The sequence below is a fragment of the Plectropomus leopardus genome, chromosome 6 (assembly GCF_026936395.1).
Source record: "Plectropomus leopardus strain MGB_pleo_1.0 chromosome 6, ASM2693639v1, whole genome shotgun sequence".
In the NCBI taxonomy this organism is placed as follows: domain Eukaryota; kingdom Metazoa; phylum Chordata; class Actinopteri; order Perciformes; family Serranidae; genus Plectropomus; species Plectropomus leopardus.
The window spans coordinates 21,258,058-21,282,718 of record NC_142181.1 but is presented as its reverse complement, the minus strand read 5'-3'; the positions used below and the strand labels follow the sequence as shown (position 1 = coordinate 21,282,718).

The 24,661-nt window shown below is 40.7% G+C and overlaps 1 protein-coding gene across 2 annotated transcripts in view; it reads left to right on the top strand.

Moving 5' to 3' along the window:
* LOC121943798 (uncharacterized) overlaps nucleotides 1-24,661 on the top strand; it is a 63,414-nt gene extending 38,753 nt beyond the window's left edge. Inside the window, exons 4-14 of one of the 2 annotated variants that reach the window (XM_042487412.2) lie at nucleotides 3,465-3,713; nucleotides 6,172-6,232; nucleotides 9,115-9,245; nucleotides 11,174-11,293; nucleotides 11,841-11,954; nucleotides 15,855-15,965; nucleotides 20,787-20,900; nucleotides 21,310-21,356; nucleotides 21,638-21,814; nucleotides 22,612-22,762; nucleotides 23,362-24,661. In XM_042487412.2, the coding sequence (XP_042343346.2) occupies nucleotides 3,465-3,713; nucleotides 6,172-6,232; nucleotides 9,115-9,245; nucleotides 11,174-11,293; nucleotides 11,841-11,954; nucleotides 15,855-15,965; nucleotides 20,787-20,900; nucleotides 21,310-21,356; nucleotides 21,638-21,814; nucleotides 22,612-22,762; nucleotides 23,362-23,801 (1,715 nt within the window). In that variant the 3' untranslated portion in view covers nucleotides 23,802-24,661. Of the gene's footprint in view, nucleotides 1-3,464; nucleotides 3,714-6,171; nucleotides 6,233-9,114; nucleotides 9,246-11,173; nucleotides 11,294-11,840; nucleotides 11,955-15,851; nucleotides 15,966-20,786; nucleotides 20,901-21,309; nucleotides 21,357-21,637; nucleotides 21,815-22,611; nucleotides 22,763-23,361 lie in introns of both variants that reach the window. The other variant, XM_042487411.2, reaches the window with a different exon arrangement.

The window sequence follows — 24,661 nt, the reverse complement described above, 5'->3', positions numbered from 1 at the left end:
CAGTACCCAACACACATCTCCTAGGGCAGTGGTTCCCAACTTTTGGGTCGCTGTCCAAAAGTGGGTCGCTAGTCCATTCTGAATGGACTGCAAGTGATTACCAAAAAAGTCAAGTTTGTAAAAAAGCAGTGCATTTTGAATTTCTGGCACAGGGATTTTATATTGAAGTACTGATTCCTCCTGTTCAGCCATTTTAATATGTCCTTGGTTCCATATACTTGATATTATTAGACCTATAAACAGTAATTTTATGTTACTGATCTTGGAGCAATAATACGCACTGTTTGGGGTTGCAGTGCTATTTATTTATGCACCAAGTTTAAAGTAAGTCTAGGTCTAGGGAAGTCTAGGGAAATTTGGGGATTTTGGGACCTGTCCACCACCCCAATCTGCATCCTTACAAGACTGCTTGGGACTGCTTCTTTGTTTACTCCTGTCAGTACATTGGTCATGTGATTGGAGCCTTTTTAAGTTTATGTGATATGTATGAATTTGGGTACAAACAGTTTGTGAGAACGGCCTTGTGTGTGCAAAAAATCTTTACTCCCTAGTGCCACTAATGGTCACAAACTCCATTAAATGCTCTTTAAATGTTGCCAGTACAGTGTTGTAATAAACCAGAATTATCTTAAAATAACAGCAGTTAAATTTCCTCTATGTTCTTCCTTCTGTTCACATGTTTATTGGGTCATTGTGAGTGCAGATTTGCCGCTGTGATTCAGCTGTATTGACGTAGCACTCACAGCCACAAAATTGCCACCCCCGCTGGAGAGAAAGTGAAATTCAATATTAGAAGCATTATAATCAAGACCAGCTTGTCTATAAAATTCCAGACACATGTTTAGACTTAGTGTTTTTATCCAGATGAGAATCTTTTTATCGGGACGTCCTGCATTAGAATCAAAACGCAAAGACAAAGAGTGCTGTGAGAGTTATCAACATAACTCAAACAAACGCCATCCACCTGGTGTATTGGCTTCTGCTGTATTGATTTGTCGGTTGAGGTGATGTGGAATAGCAAGTCAAAAGGAGGCGTTTTCTCTCCTGCAGTGTTTTCTCAGCCGCTGGCGATGGCAAGCACTTCACAGCTAGCAGCAGGCAGTGGGGGACGATCACCAGAGGCCAGAGAAAGTGATTTAAGTGTTCTTGCTACCTGCAGACTCTTTCCCTGTGTGTCCGCTGCTTATATTCTGTTTGCCTTTCTGTGAAGTCCCATTTCAAAAGCAGCTCTGGGATTGTTGGTGCTACTGCTAATATCTGAGCTTCTCTCTTTCTTTAGTTTTCTCCATCTTTCTCGTGTGCTCGCTTGTTATTGCGCCATCTTATTACACTAGAGAGGAAATCACACACACCTTCCCTGCTGTGCAGGCTGATAATTTGGTTATTTTCTTCTTCTCTCCTCCCGTCTGCTGTTTCTATTTTCTGGCAGAGACATGGTGAAGATGAAATTAGCCCTTTGACATGCCAGAGTCATAAAATAATGAAAAAACCCACATAGCACTGCAGCAGCCTAACGATGTTTTTGACGACAGGCCAGTGGAGGAACGAGGCAATGGCTGAGCTTACAGGGCTCTCAGTGTCCGCTCTGGTCCAATTCCTCTTTTACACTCTTAAACACACACTCACACACACACACTCACAGGCAAACACACACTCACACTGGCCAATATGTGCCCCTGTTTTCATTCCTTTTGTGTCAAACCATGGTGATCTCATCTCTCCATCAGGCGGTTTGCTATGTGTGTGCGCTAATAGCTGCCTCCCTTCCTCTTTGGCTCTGTTTGCCTCTGTCTGCCTCACACACACACGCACAGACACACACACACACGCACACACTGTACACCCTCTCTCTCTCCATCGCTGACTTACTTCCAACAGCCTTTTCTATCTTGCAATCTTCCCTTTTATCTTCACCAACATCTCTTAGTTAAACACACATGCATACATTGAAATACACAGATGCACCCGCGCACACACACATATTCTCAGTGCTTTGTGTGTGTTAACACCCTGTCAGAGGAGATTATATCTGAGTTGGGGATGACAGCGCCTCTGGGAAATCCCCTCCGGGGGTCAGGAGCAGCAGCCGCTGCCCCGGGCCTCGTCTGGTCCTCTCTGGTGTTCAGGCCTCCCTCTCTTCTCTGCGGACCCCCGACCCCTTTTCTCCGCTCCGATAGTCTGCCTCTTGTTTCCGTCGGTATTCATACCGGAACTGTATATGGAGCTGTTTTTCAGTTTGCTCCCTGTACCCTCACTATATGGTCAAGTGCTCTGATGGTGGGTGTACCTAAGAAATTCTGGACTCACCCAGACCATAATAACGATATATTTGAAAATACACCAATTTTTATTTTTGAAAGAAAGAAAGCATTCCTTTATTATTATCATTTTTTTTTTTACAATCTGTTGTTATTTTACAGATTACAAACTCATGGGCCTGAAATACAGAAACATTCACACACAGGACCTATACATGAATGGCGAGATGTCAGAGCAAATGGGATGCCCGTAGACAAGTGCCCTGAGCAGTTGGGGGTTCAGTGCCTTGCCTCAGCACTGCCCGGGAGAATGAACTGATACCTCTCCTACAACCAGTCCACACTGCTTGTTTAGTCTGTACTGAGCCACTGGTGCCACCGGAGTCCTCAGCAAAATTGCATTTCGGCCCAAGACTAGTTAGTGCTTTATAGAAGAGTACAATTATTTTAAAAATCTATCCTTTGGGGCGCCTGGTGGCTCAGTGGATAGAGTGGCGCCCCATATGCAGAGGCTGTGTTACTCTTTCCTTCTTGGGGACCACAGATCAAAATTAGGCTTTCTGACTAATGTAGGAGTATTTTCAGAAATGTTATTAATATACTTTCCTTATCAAAAAAGTAAAATAAAGATGGAGAATGAATGAATGTTGCTCCTTGTCTGCTGGATGTGTAAATTACACCATCACTTTTACTTAACCAGCTTAATGTGTTGTTTATATTTTAGTGCATCAGTTTTGTGTTAACAGCTTGATCCGCTGCAGGTTTAATGTCCAGTGTGTAGGATTTAGGGACATCTATTGGCAGACTTGGAATAATCATTACTATGTTTTCACTAGTTTATAATCACCTGAAACTAAAAATCGTTGTGATTTTGTCACTTTAGAATGAGCTGTTTATATCTACATATGGAGTCGGTCCTCAACACAGAGTCTGCCATGTTGTTTCTACAGTAGCCCACAATAGGCAAACACTGGCTCTAGATAGGGACATTCATGTTTTTATGTCGGTTACTGTGGTTCTCTTACACACTTGACACACTAGAGAAGTTTAAGTTAGTTGATATGTTGCAGCCTCACTGCTAGAAGCCACTACCTCCTACACAATGGACCTTAATGCACTGTTTCTCTCAAAATATCAAATAATGGTGGATCATCTGTTTTAATCTGAATCTTTCAATTCTGAAAAAGCCTGTCCCTCCTCTCTCAGGTCAGTTGATTGAGCGAGTCCTCCTCTCCTCCATGTTGAACCCTGGTGAACAGTGGCAGACGTACCGTCACCACGGTCGACCTCTCAGCCTGGATTACCGGCTCCGCTTCCGCTGTGATTCAAACTACTACGGACCTTTCTGCAACAAGTTCTGCAGAGCCCGCGATGACTTCTTTGGTCATTTCAACTGCGACCCCAGCGGCTCCAAGGTTTGCATGGAGGGCTGGACGGGACCAGAGTGCAAAGAAGGTGAGAGATGAAACTTAAATCTGTGGTGTGTTGGCATGAATGGCAGTATTATCATGCCAGTATCGCCCCCATTAAACCATAACACTTACACTTCAGTTTATGTCCAAATGAAAGAAATGAGATAAAAATGGTTTAACCAAGCTTTTAGGGAGCTCTAAAGTGTTTTTTCTTTGGACAGAGCCAGACTCGCTGTTTCTCTCTTTTTCCAGTCTTCATGTTGAGCTAAGCACCTGCAGGCTGTAGCTTCATATTTACTGTACAGACATAAATGTGGTTTCAATTCCCTCACCTAACTTTTGACAAGACAACCACGAGAAGCTATTCTTTCGGAAAAGATTGCAGCGCTGGAAAAGCAGTCTTTTCATAAAACTGAGCTGTCACACACACATCAACTTGCTGCTTGGTCAGTGAACTTTCACGTCTACATATGATGCCAGAGGTGGTATGTCAATTTATGCATCTGACGCTGAGATTCTCTGACGGAGTGGTAGTATTTGACAAACGGGGAGTGAGAATGGGCTGTGGAGACCTGATAGTGAAAAATAAATTGTGTAACAATGTACAGTGTGTGTGCTTTGTAGTAAATGAACCAAAAAAAAAAAAAAAACCCACTGTAACAGTTTTTTATCCAACCCTCATTTGTTTAGCTTTCTCAGCTTCGACTCACTCCAAAATGGGGCACACATATTTTGGAAAACCTAGAAAACATCCGCCAGTATTTTCCTCAGGATGATTTAAGACCACTGCTGAGAAAAATAGAAAATGTTTTTGCTTTCCATTTATTTTCCCACTTATCCCGGAAGGGGGTTTCCTCTGTGGTGGAGCTTTCTCAGTTTCTTAAAAGGTTTTTCCATGAGGGAGTACTTGTTTTTCTTTCTAATGTTTGCTCTCTGAAGCCCTTTGAAACTGTTAATGTGATTAAGGGCTGTTAAAATAAACGTGACCTACGGACCAAACTCATCAGCATTAATTGGTAGATGAGTTGTTTTAGATTCACACAAACACACGTATGTACTAACAGCCCCTTAGCCAAAAGAATTAGCTGCATGAGAAGACGATTCTCATAGAGACAGAAGAGTAAGTATATAGACCTCAACTCCTGAATAAATCAATTGAGATAGCCTTTAGGAGTAATGACACTGACATGCTGCTGTACATCAGTAAATACACATCAGTTAGCTTGTGTGTGTGTGTGTGGGGGGGGTTTCTCTGTCTGTCTGTGACTCATTAGCTGGATGACCTCGCTGCGTGACCTCGGAGCGCTGCCATCGCGCTGCAGTGGTAAAAGTGAATGGAGGAAACCAGAGTGGAAACCATGGGAACCCTGAAGGACACGCGGCTGGTTTTTCGGACATCCTGCAGCCTTGCCCATCCCGCCCGTGTCTCACTAAATCTGACTTCCTCCTCAGCAGGTCGCTGATTGGACTGCAGAGAAGCAGGAAGTGTGAAAAATTAGCCAGGGTCCCTCTGTTACCCCCTGCAGGTTACTGACCACCATGAAGATCAGGGAGGTTTAAGTCTCCGTCTTTGAGTAGATGAACTGTTTATGTAAATAATCTAACAATCAAATATCAGGATAATCTTGAGGTTTTGTCGCGGTGACAGTACCTCCATGTGTTGTCTTGACTGACAGTGATCCAGATGTGTCCACTGTAGACTACATGTTTTAATAAGAGTGTTTGAATGTTTGCATCCATCCATAGTCAGTGTATTATAAACAGTAGATGCCAGTCGACATGGCTCCAGTTTGGAGAAGTAGGCTGAAGTCTGATACAGAAACTAAGCAATGTACTGCGGTGGACAGGTTCAGCAACAAAACATATTTTAGCAACCTAAAAAGTGTCCCACCTAAAAATAAATAAAAAAATAAAAAATACAATATGAGTTCAAGTGTATGCTATATTGAATGTATTTTCACCACTTTTACCTCAGTTCCCCTTCTATGCTTCTCGTCAAAGCCACCAGACTCCATTGAGGAAAACGATAATTTTAGTTCTCTTAACGGGGTAGCTGCTGGTCTACCACTGCTTCATTCAGTTATTGTGTATTGTATAGTGTTATTGTGTGACTTTGGTGAATCCGAACTAACCTCTTTAAACACCAAAGTCACTCAATAACACAAACAAAATAATTTCTCAAGGCAGCAGTTGACTAGGAGCTCCTGTGTTTCAGCAACATTTAATTACTGTTTTTCTCAGTGGAGTTTAGATGAGACATTTTTTAGGTGGCTAAAATTTGTTTTGTTGCCGACCACCATCCACAGCAATTCTTTGCTTAGCTTTCATGTCGGACTCCAGCCTGCTTCTCCTAACTGGTGGCTGATATCTCCTATGTGTAATACACTGACTATGGATAAGTACCTAATGCAACCCACTTAAAAAAATCTGAGCTATCCCTTTATTACCCTTAACTGAATATCATATCTGTTTCTAATAGGTCTCTTTTTTGTGTGTCACAGCTGTGTGCAGACAGGGGTGTCATCAAGCCCACGGCTCGTGTACTGCACCTGGAGAATGCAAGTATGTCCAAGGACCTCTTAAGAAAATTAAATTTAATGATAATTTAATCATTTCCTATGTTGGCATTTATGTAGCAAACACCTGGGCCAAGTGATACATAATTTCAATATCCATTCCAGTTAAAATTTATTCATAAAGCACATTTAAAAACAACTACAGTTGACCAAAATGCTGTACAATCACCACTATAAAATCAAAAACTAGAAAAACAATACAGGAGAGCACAGATGATATCAATGTCACAATGTACAAAGTCATATAGTATAGGAGGCATTTCAATGCACATTCTGTCATTAGCATATAACATGAGAATTAAGAAGTTCACTACTGTTCAATACAGAAGTGTAATAGTTTAAAGTGGAAACTGGACAAGTTTTTAACTTTTTCTTCCCCTAGCATTTCTAAGTGGTGCTATTGTTGGTGCCAATGTGGCAAAGACACACTGGATTGCTTTCTGTTGTCTTCTGAGTCGAAAAACTCACCAACACAGGACACACTGCATTTTCTTTCCCACAGTTACTTTGGTTGTTCCACTGTGTGTCATTGCCATCACTAGGAAGTGAAACTGTTAATTACTTACACTGATACCCTTTGGTAACTGGGAATACCTACTGATAGCTACTGGGCAAAAACAAAAGTGTGATCCTTTCCCCATTTTGGCTGTGCCATGGTTGATGCCATGGTTGACGCACTACTTACTGCTGCAAAAAAAGCCTTCATTTTCCCAGGAGATCATACCTGGTCTAACCCCCGGAGCGTCAAAATACAACACTTGGGCAGTGGTTAACCCTAACCCTGGAGTCCCTAATAACAGACAGCCCAGATGGGAGGCAGACCCTCAAAAAGCCAAATGAAAAGTTTGATTTTGTTTACAATTTTGCCATTACTAAATTTGAATTGTGCACAGAGACTGCTTATGCTTAGGGCCCAGATTTTGGTGCTATGCCCCTGTGGATGTCACGTCAATCTTATGTCACATGAATGGACTCGTGATTAACATCAGCCATGGTCTTTTCCCAGTCCTAACCAAGCGGTTTTGTTGCCTAAACCTAGCTATAAAAAAACTGCCATATTTTGATCACAAGACCGTTGCTTCAGCTCCCCTTCAATGCTCTTGTCAGAGCCACAAGACTACATTGAGAGAAGCTCTTAACAGGGAAGCTGCTGGTCTACTGCTGCTTCATTCAGGTAGTTAGTTTGTGTTGTTGCGTTACTTTGGTGAATCTGAACTAACTCTTTTAAACTCTGGATTCACACAGTAACAAACAAAATACCTGGTTGAGGCAGCAGTTGACCAGCACCTCCTGTGTTCAGCAACATTAAATCACTGTGTTTACTTAATGAAGTCTGGCTTTGAAGAGAGTGATATAACGAATTCACCTTCCCATCGGAAATCACTGTCTGACATTAAAGGTAAAGCAGTGAAAATACTCTTAGCATAACATACACTTAAACTGATATGGTGGCAGACATGGTCTTATAGTGAACCAATTTAAATGCTAATGTTGTCATTATTCTACAGCCATCACATTGCAATGCAATCAACATTTACTTCATAATGATAAGTTAGAGCAAAAAACTTACAACATTAAACCAAAGACAGCAATATAAGGCCTGCTGTAATTTCCTGAACCTTCTCTAAACACTTTGACAGATGATATCCTTTCTTTCTTGTTTTTTTCAAAATGCAATTTTCATATCTTGTTTTTTAACCTTAGCCTGGATTAGATGTCTGGAGTTTGAATCCCATGTGTCCTGCAGCAGCAGGCAGGTGCAGCTGGGTTGTATTGATGGACTGTTTCCACCAGAGTGATGAACTGTCTTTACCTGTAGAACAGCTGACGTTTCACTAAGAAAGACCACAGTATATATATGTACTGTGTAAACGTAGTTTTTTTGGAGTGACTAGAAGATTAGGGAGAGATGGGGTGAGGGTCCAGTTCAATGGGATCATACGGGGTCAATAAAAGAGAATGAGGCTGGTGATGAGGCTGAAGCATTCTGAGACGAGACTCAGGGTGGGGGACACGTCTCAATAAGCTTTGTGTTTCATCATCCCCCCCTGAGAGTTCATTTCCAGGACCTTTTTGTTGTGAAGCAACAGTGCTGGTGGCTGAGCTACTGTGCCACCCTGCTGAGAAGGAAGAGAGGTGAAGAAAAGGGTTTTTTTTTTTTTCGGGGTGGGGGATGTGTCGTGAGAACCAAGTCAAGTAGGGGGGAAAGGGTTAGTTCAAGTAATATATGACCGTAGATGACGACAAACACATTTAAAAAATGGCAGAACAACACAAAGCAATAATATAGGGATAAGAATTGTCAGTCCACATGTCAAGATGTATTTAATGGCCTCACAGATCATCACCATCTACAATCCTACCTCAGTTAAAAGGTACAATATTATCACCCCCTCCTCCGTCTCCTCGTTTGTTGTTGTGTGAAGCGTTTGACTCTGCACTCGTTTATTGCAGAACACGATATGTTCTTTACAATTTCTCGTTATCTGTTTTTCAGAAGTTTCAGTCATTTTACATGTGAAAGTACATTAAAGCTATTGCAGTGTTACTGTTTACAAATGTTATAAATAAATGGTGCGAAACACATACATAATCTGTGCAAATCGTAAACACCACCCTGCCCTGCAGGTGCCATCTATTGGTTGTATCTACGCCAACATTGGAAGCGTGGAAGTATGGCGACAGTGACATTTACAATGTTTAATTGAAAATAAATGGAGCATATACGAGCCGTTAGTTGTCATTTAAAGAAAAAAGTCCCACAACATTCATTAAAAAAAAGCATCTCTCCCTCCAGCATTTCTTTTTAACAGCAACAAAACAGTTGCTATAAATATATAAATATATGACTCTGCTCTTCTTCTTCAGGTGTCATTACGGCTGGAAGGGCCCTCTGTGTGACCAGTGTGTGACGTTCCCCGGCTGTGTGTACGGGAGCTGCACTGAGCCCTGGCAGTGTGTGTGCGACGTCAACTGGGGAGGACTGCTGTGTGACAAAGGTCAGATATGTGATCCATTAAAAGTGGAATGTTTTGAAGTAAGAATGAAAGAAAGCCCAGATGTACAGACACGAGGATTTAATTTGTGTTTGTTGATCTATTTCCTTTCTCCACTTCAATTTAACATCCCAAATATTCAACTGGAGCTGTTTGAAATGAGGTTACTGCACTGGCTATCAGATGATTGCTTTGACGTTCCCTCTTAAACTTGATCATTTGTCCAGAATGAGCAACACACAAAACCACATTTTTTTCTTCTCTCAAGCATACATTTCAAAAAGTGACTCAGTGAATGTGACATGTTTGTACTCCACACAAAAGATTTACTTAAACATCCATAACTGATTAAACTAGGATAAACTTAAAAGAACAATAGAGTGTGTAGATCAGCAAAGTCTGTTTTAAAATATCTGTGCAAGGACGTGCGTCAAAATCAAAGGAAACAATGCGGGATAGATGTCTGCTGTGGTAAAAGAGGGAGTGAGTTAACGAAGGGCGCAGCTTTTATAGCCTGGAAGGCCCAGTTGGGCTCAATTAGGCTAGTGACCCTCCCATGTCAGCCAGCTGCCTGATTTAGCCATGTCAACCTCCAAGACAGCAGGATGGGCATCACAAAAACTACCAGGGTTTCTATTTTCCTCAGGTAAACAGTGAATCCAATAATTCAACACAATGACAAACAGCTAAATGAAAGAGGTGTAAAATGTCAGACTCCCTACCAACCACTTACCAAGTGTACTGTTAGCTAATTCCAAACTTTTTATCTTATTTCACACCTTTTTGGCATGTGTTACTCTGTAACCCAAAGATATATGATCAACACATTATTCAATACAATCATCAGACCAGACACATGAGTCAGTCACTGAGCCAAAAATAAGGAAATTTCAGAATACTGTATTCACTGGGAACAGCGTGGAGGATGCTCTCAAATTAATGTAGTTATTGCTTCATGTCTTGGTTAACAGCAAACATTTTCCTACAAATAGTGTTTTTCACCGCTAGGCTCAGTAAGTACAGAACTGTGCAATCTGCATGAAGATGAACCACTTTGCCATTTATTTTAATTTGATTAAGACCCCCTTCTGTCTGTAATGCAATATTGTGTCTGCTCCAAAGATTGTACAAATAATGGATGTAACTACCATTACATCAAACATTGACTCTAGTTTGGCATTTTGGCTGTCGCCATCTTGGTTTTTTGGAGCCAGAAGTGACCATATTTCGGCGAGAGGCTGGCACTATGAAGGAGTGAGTGGTGTCTCACAGACTGCTTGTCACTGAGCTGTGCAGCATTAAATATGCATAACTGTAGGTGTTACTAAACTTTTAAAAACTTTAGTTTTTGAACATTAGTTTATCAGGCGAGATTCTTTACATGCCTTCACATTCATGCCATAATGATCCTTAGTATAAGATAGGACACAACTCTCTTATGGCTTCCATGCTTTAACTTTTCCCACCGCTCTGTAGCAAATGTCCTCCAACATTATCCCAGAATACAACAGCCAACCTCCCCCCTCTGTCTCAGTGTGGGATCATGGAGCCCACGGGACGATGTATTATACAGCGGAAAGGCGATAGCCTTGGGTAAGGTGAATGTGAGCAGGGCTGGACGTACCCAGCTAGGTGGGGTCCTAAGCTGATTCTGTGTGTTCAGAATGTCTCTGTAAAGAGCTGTGATGAGACAAAGAGACCCCGAGCATGGAGGAGATCGTTAGAGAAAGCTTTAATCAGCCTCAACACCGGAGAAAATGGGCCCTGCAGCTACTGGCCTGCACAGTCAGCACACTGAGCCGACCTGGAGTGCATCAGCCTCGGTGTAGTGGGAGGGGGGGGGGTCTGTGCGTGTATATGTGCTATAAACTGAGATATCAAAGTAAACTTGAATCTTTTTATTCATTTTTCTTTTTTTTTATGGATTTTAGATCTGAACTACTGTGGCACCCACCAGCCATGCAAGAACGGAGGCACCTGCACTAACACAGAGCCAAATGAGTACCACTGTGAGTGCCAGGAGGGCTTTAGAGGACGCAACTGTGACATCGGTGAGTATGTCTTTACCATGCACCGACTGGAACACTTAAGAAAAAAATAACAGAGATTATTCAAATACTGTGTGTGAAGGATACAGTAGGCAACAAAGTGAAATGAAAGCCAGATTGTTTTTCTACACATATAAAAGAGACTCACAGAAAAAATCTGCACCTGAACATTGGGGATTCATTCTTTGCCTGACTTCATACCGTACAGGCATATCATGAATAGGTATACACGTTTTCAAAACATTCACATTTTTGCAAATTGAAGTTTGCTTCCCAAAACAAACACAGGTAGAGAGAAGGCAAGTAGAGACCTCCTATTTGTTGGCTTTAGGAATATATCTTCTTTTCAAGAAGAAGCAACCAGCTTTTATTTTACATGAAAGAATGCCACTACCATATCAAATGTAAGTACCTGTGTGTGTATATGTGTGTGTGTGTGTGTGTGTGTGTGTGTGTGTGTGTGTGTGTGTGTGTGTGTGTGTGTGTGTGCCTTTCAAGTTTCATTCTCTTTTTTCATTGTCATGTGTCCATCTTTGTCTCCTCTCACCAGTGGAACATGCATGTTTGTCGTCCCCATGCATGAACGGAGCAACCTGTGTGGAAGACCCGACGGGCTTCAGCTGCACCTGTACTGAGGGCTGGACCGGACACACCTGCACTGATGGTTATTGTCAATGCCATTCAGACACGCATACACATACACACACACACACACACACACACACACACACACACACACACACACACACACACACATACCTCTTAGCTGAGGGACTGGGCAGTGTGAGAGATTGTCTGTGATTGGTTGTAATTGGATCAAAGCCAGTGAGTGAGTCTAATCAATCCAGCAGAGGAAGCTAAATTAGCCCGAACACAAACAGTATCATCAGCAATCAGTGGTATGTCTCGCCCTCTGTCTGACTTTGTGTGTGTGTGTGTGTGTGTGTGTGTGTGTGTGTGTGTGTGTGTGTGTGTGTGTGTGTGTGTGTGTGTTTGCATGCATTTATATTGCCAAGAAAAGGTGAGGTGGAGCATCTTTGATTAGCTCTATTGATTTAATATTAACAGAGGTGAGACTGTAAATGAAGTGTGTTTCTTTTAATGGCAGTGAATCAAGGGTTCATTGTCTTGTTACTCTCAGAAGCCTCGTTCAGACATTGTGTCTCACATCCAGCAACATCCAGACTGTCTAGATCCTTGAGAGTCTCCAAAGGCCAACAGAATGCTTTACAAGCACCTGATCAGGTGTGGCTATAGCAGTAAATTCTCCTGTGCACATGTAAAAGTGTTGAGTAAAATGGTGGAAACACTGAACCCTAAATTGCTCCATCTGTAATAAAAAACTGTGGAGAAAGCTTACATCTGAAACTCACACAGGTAATGACAACTGTGCACTTGTGTTACTGGCCACAAGAAAGGAACAGATGTACAAAAGTTGCAAAATGTGGATTGCATACTGTCCTCTTCCCTATATACCGCCACGCACATGCAGACAAGTGAATACTGTCAATACAGAGTTTAATCACACATGAGAGAATTTGTGCAGCGACATCCGGTTCCCTCGTGATGCATGTGCATGTGATGCATTGGGAAAACACAAAAAGTTGTTTTGAAACCAGATCGTCTGCCAAATGTTATCAGATTTTGTTTGCTCTGTGAGTAAACTGAGACCACTAATAAGTATTAAAACAATACACACTTAGAACAAGAATGACATTACTGTTGGCGTTTGTCCTCATCAGTTAAAGTGATAATAGTGTGATGTTTCTCCTAAAAAATATGTTAGACTGTCTAACTTTGTCCTTACAAAAACTCTGCTGTAAATGATCAAATACCAGTAACATCAGCTGCTAATTAAATACAAAGCCACAACAATGACATAACATGTGATCAGTTTAACTGATATCATACCACATGACAAACATAACTGTGTACCTACTGTCTACTGTGATCACAGATAAGAACTTCTAAACCAAAATCCTCACATCAGGACATGTTCCAGTGGGAATGTGATCTGAATTTGGGGAGAAGTTAACAACATTGGCAACATAGGTTATGTTTCCCTGGCATTAGCATGTAGCTTAATGTAGAAGTGTAGGCTACATAATGTAGACACTTGCAGTAACGTGACTGGAGCAGATGAACGTAGAAATCCAACTTGAGCTGATGTCAGCTTGTCTCAAAAGTAGAAAAAAATATTGAAAACAAAGTATTCAGAATGATTTGAAGCCTGAGATTTTTTTTAAAAAAAACATTTACCTCATTATTTGAAACTTTGGTCCATTTATTACTAATAATAATCATAATAAACTTTATTTGTAGAGCAACTTTCATACAAGAAATGCAGCCCTAAGTGCTGTACCAAGTGTTTCACGTGAATAGACATAGAAGACATAAAGACATAATATAACCTGCATGTAAAAATAACATAAGATCAGAATAGAACACATAGAATGCATCTTCACATGGATAACACCCACTTGATAATACTAGTAAAAATAAGACAAAAATTAGGCTAAAAATAGAATGCACCGAATGCAATAAGATGGAAAATTAAGTTAATTGAGATAATATTAATAAAAATAAACATAAAAACAGACTGTATAAAATGCATGAACAAAAGGAAAATACATCATTTTAAAGAGGTACAGCAGTGCATTAGTGCAAAGCAAAATGTGAAGCAGAACATCCGGTGCTGTAACACAGTATATATGTCAGAAAATCAGCAAAAGCATTAAGTCCCTTTTAACACAACTAGATTTCTGCTAAAGAAACCAGATCCCTTGGCCGTGTAATCCAAAAAGAGATTTAAAAGACTGTATGTGCATGAAAAAGACTTAACTATATAGTGACAGCAATGAAGAGTGTTGCAAAGAAAAACAATAAACACAGTGGTGCATTTATGTATTCAAAATAATTCAATTCAAGACTGACTAAAGTATGATAAAAATTGAGCTGCAGCAAAGGCTGACATATCCTGAATCCCAAGTATGAGTAAAGCTCAAAAATGTTGGATCGTACATTTTCCTTGGTTCCAGTCTCACATTTCAAGCCATCTTTGATAACGTTACCAGGGTTATTTCCACAAACGTTAGGCAGTGCCTATAAAGCTCCTCTGAGTGACCCTTTGAGGTGACACTGAATCGCCTCCAAAAGTCTAAATAAGTCAGCTGCAACAGACACATTTGTAATCACATGCAGTTAGAGAAATATTTTTAATGTCTCACCATTTGACATAACTAAATTACATTTTATATCAACCAACACACCTTGTGAGATCTCCCACTTCCATGTTTTCAGGTGTGGATAAAGGTCAGACGTGTTTTTGTCCACAGCGTAACAACTAAGCTGTCATAACAGTCCGTCCTGGGCTTGATCACATGGTTTGTTTGTGTGTGTGTGAGAGACTCATATAAACAGCGGGTTTTAGCTATGTGTGTGTGTGTGTGTGTATGTGGCTACAGGTGAGATTGGATCACACAGGTTACGGTCTGTCAGAGCTGCGTGTGTAAACAAGCAGCGTTCCACATCTTCTGCTTTCACCTCGATCAGGATAAACAGCTGCAGTTTGCTCGCTGGCATGTAAACAATTTCATTACAATAAGAGGAGAGGGACCAAGAGAGGAAGAGTTTATTTTTGCTCTTGTTATTTGTTGTTGTCGTGATAAACAGTGAGAGAGGCGGTCACTCGCTGTCTCTGTATGTGTTTTGGGGATCTCTCGAGGGAATACACAGTGAGAGGATTGTCAGGCTCGCAGGGAATGACGACCATAACCACAACACAGCTCTGCTTTCAGACTTAGATTTATATATATAACCAATATTAATTAAAGGCTTCTTTGTTTGTTATGAATTCTCCATGTAGTTTTGCCGCTAGCTTGGCCGGGTTTTTATTGCTCAGGGTTGGAGTCGAGGGTCAGGTCGATGGAAAATGGCTTTTCTGCAGGGTTAGGTAAATGAAAAAAGGTTATGAGAGAGACAACTTGACTGAAAGATGTATACCACGGAGTCATGCATGGGAAAAGGGATGCCGTTACTGTACAAATATGCCACGTGTAATAGGAAGTCATGCATGGCTAACCCCTAAAATAAGAGCTTCTGTTTGTGCTCTTCTTCCTCATATTCCCTCTATTTCTTTATCTGTTTTTAATTCCTTTTCAGAGTAGTGGAACCAGGCGTGGCAGCCCCATTTTTCTATGTCTGTTTTACCCCCGTCTCTCCTTTTATTCTTCTAATTTAAATTCCCTGGTTCCCCGCTCCTCTCTGGGAAAGGTACGAGTTGACGGCCATGTACGTGCAGCAGATGATTGTATTTATCATTGTTTGCACAGAAACCAGAGCAGCAGAAAAGGGAATGAAAACACGCTGCCGCCAAAGCATCCGCATACCAATGTTCAGATCACACATGTCCACATGGTGGCATTGCACCGAACCAATGACTCACACACACACACACACACACACACACGCACACACACACACACAAAAAGTCTCTTTGATATTCTCACACACTTTCCCATTACACAGACCAGTAGTTCATGTGAAATATTTTCTCTTCCAGCAGTGAGGCAGTGCGATCGGAGCCCTTGCGGACGTGGAGCAACGTGTCAGGAGACTCCTGGAGGTTACCGGTGCATCTGCCCACCTGAATGGACCGGCAGGACATGCCAGCTGGGTCAGTGGGTCAGAATTTAACTGCCATAATACATTTAACATATATCTTTTTATATATACATGTACTATGGCACTGCCTCTGAGTATTGGAGCCTGCTTTGCCTGTTCTTCTGTGTATTTTATGCATAAATATATCATATAGGCCTATTTAAACAAAATCAGAATATGCTTTATTGAATAAATAAAAGCAAAAAAAGACTAAATCTGATTTAAAAGTAAGGCGAGGCAATAATTCGTTATTATTGCCTATTGAATTTAAAGGGATACTTTCCTGATTATTAACCAGCTTTGTATCATAACAATGGGGGTAGTATGTGTAAATGAATTATGCTAAACTGTCCTCCATCTTAACAATGCCCAGATCTCCCTGCAGATCTTCCAGCTCAAATTTTCGCTGGCTGTAGGGCTGTTGCTCGATCTAGAGGTGGTACTGTTTTGTATGCCCAATGCCCCAAACACAGAATACAGAAGCGGATGGAGAGAGAGAGAGGCCCGCCCCTCGCTCTCTGTCAAACAGATCAAACTGTAAAACCAACCAGTTCTGATTACTGTGTTTCCTATTTCTCAAAAAAAGTCTTCAGAAACATATTTTAGTGCACTGTCTGACTGTGATAGGAGAGTTTGTAAACAAGAGCAGCATACTGTTTCCTGTATTGTAAAAACAGTGGCTGTAAATACTGAGATCAACCAGTGAAACTAAGCAGTGCTGATCGAATATGAACCAAGATTCTATAACTGCATTTCTGATTTCTCACCTTAAATGTTTTTAGAAACATATTTTATTGTATTGTTTAACTGTAAATTGAGATTGTTAGTTAATAAGTAGGCCCAAGTAGGTAGGACCCTTCTTGTCAAAATGGCAAAGCTTGCATTATATCATCCACCAGTAGGAGCGTTTATTGTTCAGGTGCGGTGCAGTTTTACGCTTTTCCTCTGCTTTCTCCTCTGCTAATACTTCTTTAAGCAAAGCGATGGTAATAATAGTACTGTCATTCTGCAAATTCCCCGAACTGAAGACAACAAATAAAACTATTGACGGTTAATTATCAGATTAGTTAAACAAGCTCTGCTCAATGGCGGTGCTGTAGTAAAGGAAATGTAGATGCCCAAATTCAAATTTTTCTGAGCACTTAAGGAATTTCTGGTCGATGTCGGCTTCAAACTGCAGATTAAAAAGTTTGGTCTTTACCTCAGAAATAGCTAATGAAAAACAATCTCAGGACAGAGTCCATTTAGCAGCAGAGACTTCGATGGGCAATCCTAACTAGGTATGTGTATGTTTTACACATATGAAAAAGGTTTCATGTAGCCTGATGCTAAACGGTATACTGGTTTGAACATCAGCTCAGTTATTTTGTCATTTTGCATATGTTTTCCATATTGTGATATGCAATATCAGAGTTCAGCTGTAATGGGGTTTTTCACTTGCATGGTCAGTCAAGTGAGTCTGAGATCTACTTGCCTAATAAATATTTGGTTGCCCCTGTTCATATTGCTTTATTCATGAGAGGTTGTTAAAGACTAGTTATTTGTCATGTTTGATCATAAACTTGACATGCAACCCCATTTTATCTGCATTGCTCTCAAACTTGGAGTGAGCTGCGAATTACATGTTGAAGTTTGGTCCTCATCCTTTAAACACCATCCAACTAACCTCCTGAGTAATTAAATATTTGCTTGAGCTTCAGCTCATAAAGTTTGTCTTTACGTGCCACCATTTTGTCGCAAGTGCGAAACTGCGTTTCTAAACAGAGATGAGAAGGAAGCAGATGGCTCACTCCTGAGCTACTTCCATCAGTCACTCCTGAAAAAAAACAGTGTTTAATTATTTTTGATAGATTTACTAGTCCAACATGGCATATGTGACCCAGGCAAATAGGCAGTCCTTATTGTATCATTATTGATACTGTGATATTAATGTCAGCCATATTGCCCAGCCATAAGTAAAAGTGATGAGCAAAGCAAGGAACCAAAAAACAAAACAAAACATAGAGGCAAATAGTGCTTGAAGAGATGAAGGACTAAGACAATTTAATGCCACAGCTATGTGCTGTACTCAATAACATATTGAATTTTAATCTAAGGCCAACAGATAACCAGAGCAAAGATGCTAATGTATGTGCAAAAGGGATTTTAACTTTTTTTTTTTTTTTCTGTGTAATGCTTCAGCATACTGGGGTTTTGTTGTGGCGATAATTTCTCATAATTAAAGTATGTCACCACAGTTGTTTATACAGAGTTCTGTTAATAAGAAAATCTGATATTTTTCATCTTCAAAGGAATCTATTCATAGGATTTTTAACACTGATCTTCTAACAAGCTAAATCAATATGTAATTCGCAGCTGGTTTCAAAAGCTGCGTTTCAATGAGCAGTATGTGATTATGTGTTCCATTTGAAGTGAAATATGCATTTAAAGCACAAATTAAAGAGACAGAAAAGGCCAGCAGCATGTTAATTCTCCTATCAGCCCATCGTGACTGTGAATCAGTGTTCTCTAAATGCACTGTCACGTCCCTTTGGGCCGGAATCGCTCATATTGACAAGTTTACTCCCAGTGGCTTGTTGTGTTAGATAGTACAGCAGAGGGAATATAGTATAGGATCACGCACACACAGGGCATACTACATACACACATACAGGAGCCTAGCTTGCGGGTTATGAAGTAAAAAGTGAGACATATTTCAGTTTGACAGCCTCTTCTACTCCTCTGTGTTACAGTGATATGTCACTTTGACACTTGATAATCCCCCCATAGTTCCACATCACAGGTCAGTAGCTTGCAGTACAACACACACACACACACACACACACACACACACACACACACACACACACACACACACACACACAGCTCAAACACAAGTGATAAAACTCTTTATAGCCTGAGCCAAGAGGCAGAGCATCAGTAGTGCCTCAAATGGGGAAAGGCAATTATACTTTCTATCAGTTTCACTCTTTTATTAGCAGACGTCTGTCCCCACATTTTCTCCTGTAGCAGGCAGGATCCGCAGGCTTTCCCATAGATAACACACACACACGCACACACATATGCACTCCCCTGGTGCTAAATCCTAATAGGCCTCTCACTGACTCGAACAGGTTTAGATTACCTATATAACTGACTGGATACTTCCTCTTTATTCATTCAGCGTTTCTTTCTAATCCTTCTCCTCCTGCTATTAGAGCCAAGCCCTCGGGGGTTCCTGGCTTTTTACACTCTCAGTGCGACACAGGGTGGGAAGACGCTCACACACAGTAAACATGATCAGTGGGGGGGGGTGTGCAGAAGATGCTGCGAGGCATTACTTTGGATGTGCTGTTCATTTGTAAACATAATATTTGATAAAGTGCGAACACTTTGCGTCCAAGTGTTGTATCCAGCAATTCCCCACTCCACAGTTTAATTCAAGTATCCACTTCAAAAGTGAATTTGCCAGGTGGCGAAAGATTTTTGGGAGTGAAGTAGATTTTATTCATTTTATGGGATTTTGTATCTCATTTTTGTGAGAAGTTTAATTAGCTCAGTGCTGTTTGTGAGTTTCGCAACACAATTAGACTAATAGTTCTGTTTAGTGATAAATAGGGTAAATACTGGCATTTTGTATGTGATGTAATTTTATCTAAAAACTGCTTGTAATAACTTTTAAGCTAACATAAAGGTAATTTCAGTAGTTAATTGCATTAATTCACATTTTTTTACCACATTTTTAATTACATTATTTGCATTTCAAAACAGTTTTAAAACCCATATTGACAAAGTAAAGTAATTCTGTTTTACTGTTTTGATTAGGAATCAAATGACAGCAAAAAAATGAGACTAGAATATAGTGCCCATGTCTGTAAAGGGGAGATTCATGGGTGCTCATAGAAACCATGTTTACTCAGATATGTTGAGGTCAAAGGTCAAGTGATCCCTGTAAAATGGCCTTGCCGTTTTTCCATCGCCAAAATTTAGCCTTGTGGAGTGTTATTTACCCCCCTTACAGAAGCTAGCATGACATGATACCCTAATCCTCAGTCTATCTTTAAAACTCAGCCTGGGACAGGCTCTTACAGACAGGAATGTCTGCTCGTTAACACAATTAAAAAAAAAACTAAAAACAACACAACTTGTTATGTACAGACCTCAATGGCATCATGATAAATTTGTTAAAGCTGATAGCCTTAGTTCTTACAATGAATATACTCCTTTAAATAAAAGCTATACATCTTCTTTCATCGTCTTTTTTAAGGAAAAACACAGTCATATTTCATATTTAAAGAACAATGAATTACTTAACATGAATAGATACATAAAACAGAGATGGAGTGATTGTGATGGAGCTCAAAATGTAATCTGTGCTGGTGTTAGTCTATGTACCTGAGATAATCAGTAAAACTGACTATAAAAAAGAAATCAAAATAGATCTATATCAGTATGTAACTCTTTAACTCAGTCTTATTGACATGCTTTTTAACCAGTCAAAATACTACAGCAGTATCAGTGAATTCCTGAAATTCAGTTATGACTTTTGCTTTTGATGTGCCACCCCAAGATTTCTGGTGGCCCCATCTGGCCACCTGTATGATAAATTCTTGGGGGCGCCTTTGCAACAATAATCTGCAGAAAAGAATTAAATAAAAGAATTGCACTCTGCTATCTTGTGCTGTTTCAGGGAGACATTTACAGTTAAACTGTCGCATGCATATGAATTAAAGAAGAACAGGTGTAGCAGCAGCTCAGTGCATCCCTGATTGAGTTCTCTCAGATCAAACACATGAAAGTCTAAATGTCGGCCACCAGATCTGCATTTTTAGAAACATTGTCTTTCTCCCTTTAGACACCAACGAGTGTGAACTGAATATATGCGTCCACGCCCGTTCCTGTCGCAACCTGATCGGTGGATTCCTGTGTGACTGCCTTCCTGGATGGACGGGGCCAAACTGCGACATCAGTGAGTATGAAAGGGAAAGAATAAAAGAAGGAAGACGTGATCGTCCTGTGGCAGGGAGTGAAAAATGAAGAGCGTCAGTGGATTGTGTTTAAACAGCGGCTCCCCTGCAGCTCAGAGTCCCTGTGGGCCAGAGATCATTTTACTCTGAATTCAGCTCTATCAATCATCTGTCACACAGTATCGCTGAAATACTCTAAAAATCTAACACTTATCAAAAAGAGTGTGTGAAGTTTTGACTGTTATTCCCTTTTACTGTGTGTGCTGATCTATCGCCGTAAAAGGTTCAGTCTGACATTCTGATTGAATATAACGCAACATCATTTAAACTGTTCTGTTGTTTACAGTTTACACAACACATCCTGTTTCTGTGTGACAGATTCATATATTATCTGCTTTCTCTGATTTCTAGGAAACAGCAGCTGTCAGGGTTTATGTTTGAACGGCGGTCGTTGTGAGGTGAGAGTCCTGACTGTGCTGACTTTCTCTCTCCATCTAATTTGCCTGTCGTCTCTGCACTGACCGACTTCCCCTCACTCTCTCATATCCACTGATGTGACATTGTCACCTGTCTTTCTGTCACTCAGTTTTTAATCTGTTCCCTAAAATTGTCACACATCTGGAAAAGCAAAGTTTTACCCATGTTGTCTCTCTAGTCTCGTTATCGCCCACTTTATATAATCATTGCTCTCTGTTGTGCATACAAATAAATATCGTACACTGTATACTGTCCCACACAGGACCAGGTGTCTGGGTCCAGGTGCTTGTGTCCACCTAGTTTCTCGGGAAAATATTGCCAAAATGGTCCAAGTCCTTGTGCCAGCGCCCCCTGTCTGCATGGAGGACAGTGTGTGGAGAAGGATGGAAAGACTGTCACTTGCAACTGTCCCACGGGATTTTCAGGAGTCTTCTGTGAGGTTGGACAATCTTTTAAATAAAACCATCATAGTAAAATGCATACAATGATGAAACTACATGGATATGTTCAGTGACGGAAAACATCTTAGATTCAATCAAGTGTATGTTTTCTATGTAGATTTTTTTAAAGGTCTAATTTGTAAGATTTAGGAAAATTTAGTGGTGTCTATTGGTGATGATTGCAGATTGCAACTAGCTGAAACGTGTTCCGGTTAGAACTCCTTCAGTGTTTCTAGTTCAGGAGGTTTTTACCAGGAGCCGAATTACCCTCAGAATTTTCTTCCTCTTCAAAACAAATGCACCAGGCAATTTAAAGTGGTAAAAACACTGAATAAAGGAGTTAAACGTTTAAAAAAAATCAACATTTTCCGATGCTTTGGTTTGCAAAGGAACTGTGAATTACATGGCCGACACAAAAACATGGATGGCCCCATCTACAGCCAATGTTTAGTGTGTCCATTCTTGGCTGCTGTAGCATCATGGTGGTGCAACATGGTGGTCTCCGTAGACAAGGTTTCCAGGATTTGTTGCCTATAAATATAACAATGTCCTCCAGCCTCACTATGCATGTAAACAGCTATGCAGCAAACTAAACACTCACACTGTTCAAATAATGGGGGAAGAAAAACTGCATTAACAAATTACTACAGAAAAAAAGGACCGACAGATAATGTTTCAATCAAGGGAGTAGATAAAAGATGCTTGTTAGCATTTTCATGAACACAGATTTGACAAAATTGATGTAGCAATGTCTGTAAAACAGCAACTGTTTTGTTTTCTTTCCCCATAATTTCAGATAGCGTTGGATCTGTGCAATCCCAACCCCTGCCAGCAGGGGGTGCCCTGTCACAGCACAGAGGGCAGATACATGTGTGCATGCCCTGAGGGTTATTATGGTAACGAGTGCATGAGCCTTAAAAATCCCTGCATTGGATCACACTGTCCAGGTAAGAAGTGTGTGTCTCTGTGTGTGTTAAAAGAAGAAAATATGCAGTTTACATAACTATTTGATATAACAATTTGTATTTTTTTGTTTTTGTTTTTTAGATCTGTGTGTGTATGTATACATATTTTGTTGTATCATTTTTGAATATTTTACCTTATTGTTGTAGCTGGGTGCAAACTTGTGTCTCCACATTCCACTATTTTCTTTTTTTTCCAAAAAATAATTCTGTAGGTCCCCCTCTGTGTTTATCAGTGGGTTTTTACCATTTCTCAATCAATGAAATGTATTTAAATAGCTTGTAACTAAACCTCCTATATCTTTGGATTCTTTTAAAAACATGGCGTATTTTCTAATTCCTGAAAAATAGCAATTCTGGGTATAGGAGGTTTGCGCCCAACAGCAGCTTTATGTTACTTACTCATTCTCTTATTTGTTTATGTATTCATTTATTTTGAAACTGCTTTTGTAGAGGTGGTATGTGTGACTGTTGGGGGTGGGGGACAAAAATGTTTTTAAAAAGTTTAAAGTTAATCACATTTCATTGTACTTTTTTTAAAGTAGGAAATCACTATGACTCTGGTCTCACCTCTCTGTCTGTAGGTGCCATGTCCGACACAACACACGGGGGCGTCAGCTTCTACATCATCCTGGTGAGCGTCTTAGCGTTAGTGACAGTCTGTGGCTGTGCGGCCTGCGCCTTCACCCTCTCCCACCTCCATCGAAAGCGGAAAAAGCAGCAGGCTGTTCCACAGGAGGAAGGCATCAACAACCAGAGGGAGTTTGTCAACCTCATCAGAAACGTGGACCGTCCCGTGCCCCTTCTGCCCCCCGCCTCCCCGCTTGCACACCCTCCAGCGCCTCCTGCCCCGGTCTCACGTTGCTATGAGGAGATTGAACTGACCCTACCACCCTCCCCTGCACCTTCACACCCATCTCCGGCGCTGAAGCCAGCCCATGCGCCCAAACTGGACATTTCAAACCGGGAGAGGGAGAAGTTGAACCGCTTCCACTACACAGACAATCAGGAGCTGGAGGCTTGACCCTTAAACATTTGAGCCTCTGAGGAGTTTTTTGCAATTTTTATTTTGCATTCTTCGCACTCTCTCCCTCACAGGGACCTGTTTCCAGTGTCTTGCACTGACACTGTTGAAGTTGTGAAAATGGAATAACCCTATGACCTTTATGCGCTCAGACAGCACCTGAGGAGCGAAGGCTGCTAAGTAGAAGGGTCAAAAGTCTTACTGTGTTGTTGTCTTTGATCTTATTAACTATTAAAAGCAGCAGCTGCATGATGTTTGAATCCGACTCTCGATTAAATCTGGAGACTTAAAGACTTGCCTTGGAGTGCCTGAGATACCGTCAAGAGTTAAAAGAGGCTTGTCCTCTATAGGAGCCTCTCCACCTGTTTCCTGGTCCATGATGCCACCTGATTGGTGCTCAGACCTCCATTTCTGTTTCAGACTGAATTCTGACCAACAAAGAGATCAATGAATGGATGCTTATTTAACACTCAGTGTGTGTTTCTGTGTCTGTGTGTAAGTGTGTGTGAGAGTGAATGTATATTATGAGTGTATGTGTGGGGAAAAAAAGGACAGTTTCAGAAAATTTGACATGCATGTCAAAAAGAGTGCATACCATTTTGAAAACTGTTTTAAAGCTATACACTGTTGCCTGTAATGTCTCTGTAATACTACAGTTTGTCAAAGATGTATGATTTTTTTCATACCTGCGTGTAAAAAAAGGCTTTTTTGTATATTAATATATTGTACATATTGATGCCCTTTTTGTACTGTGGTTTGGTCTGAAAGTATCACTGTATTACTTTGCTCTGTTTGTCTCATTTTGCTTTCCATTTGGAGCAACCAGCACACATGGATTGTAATAAAAGTGCATTTACCAA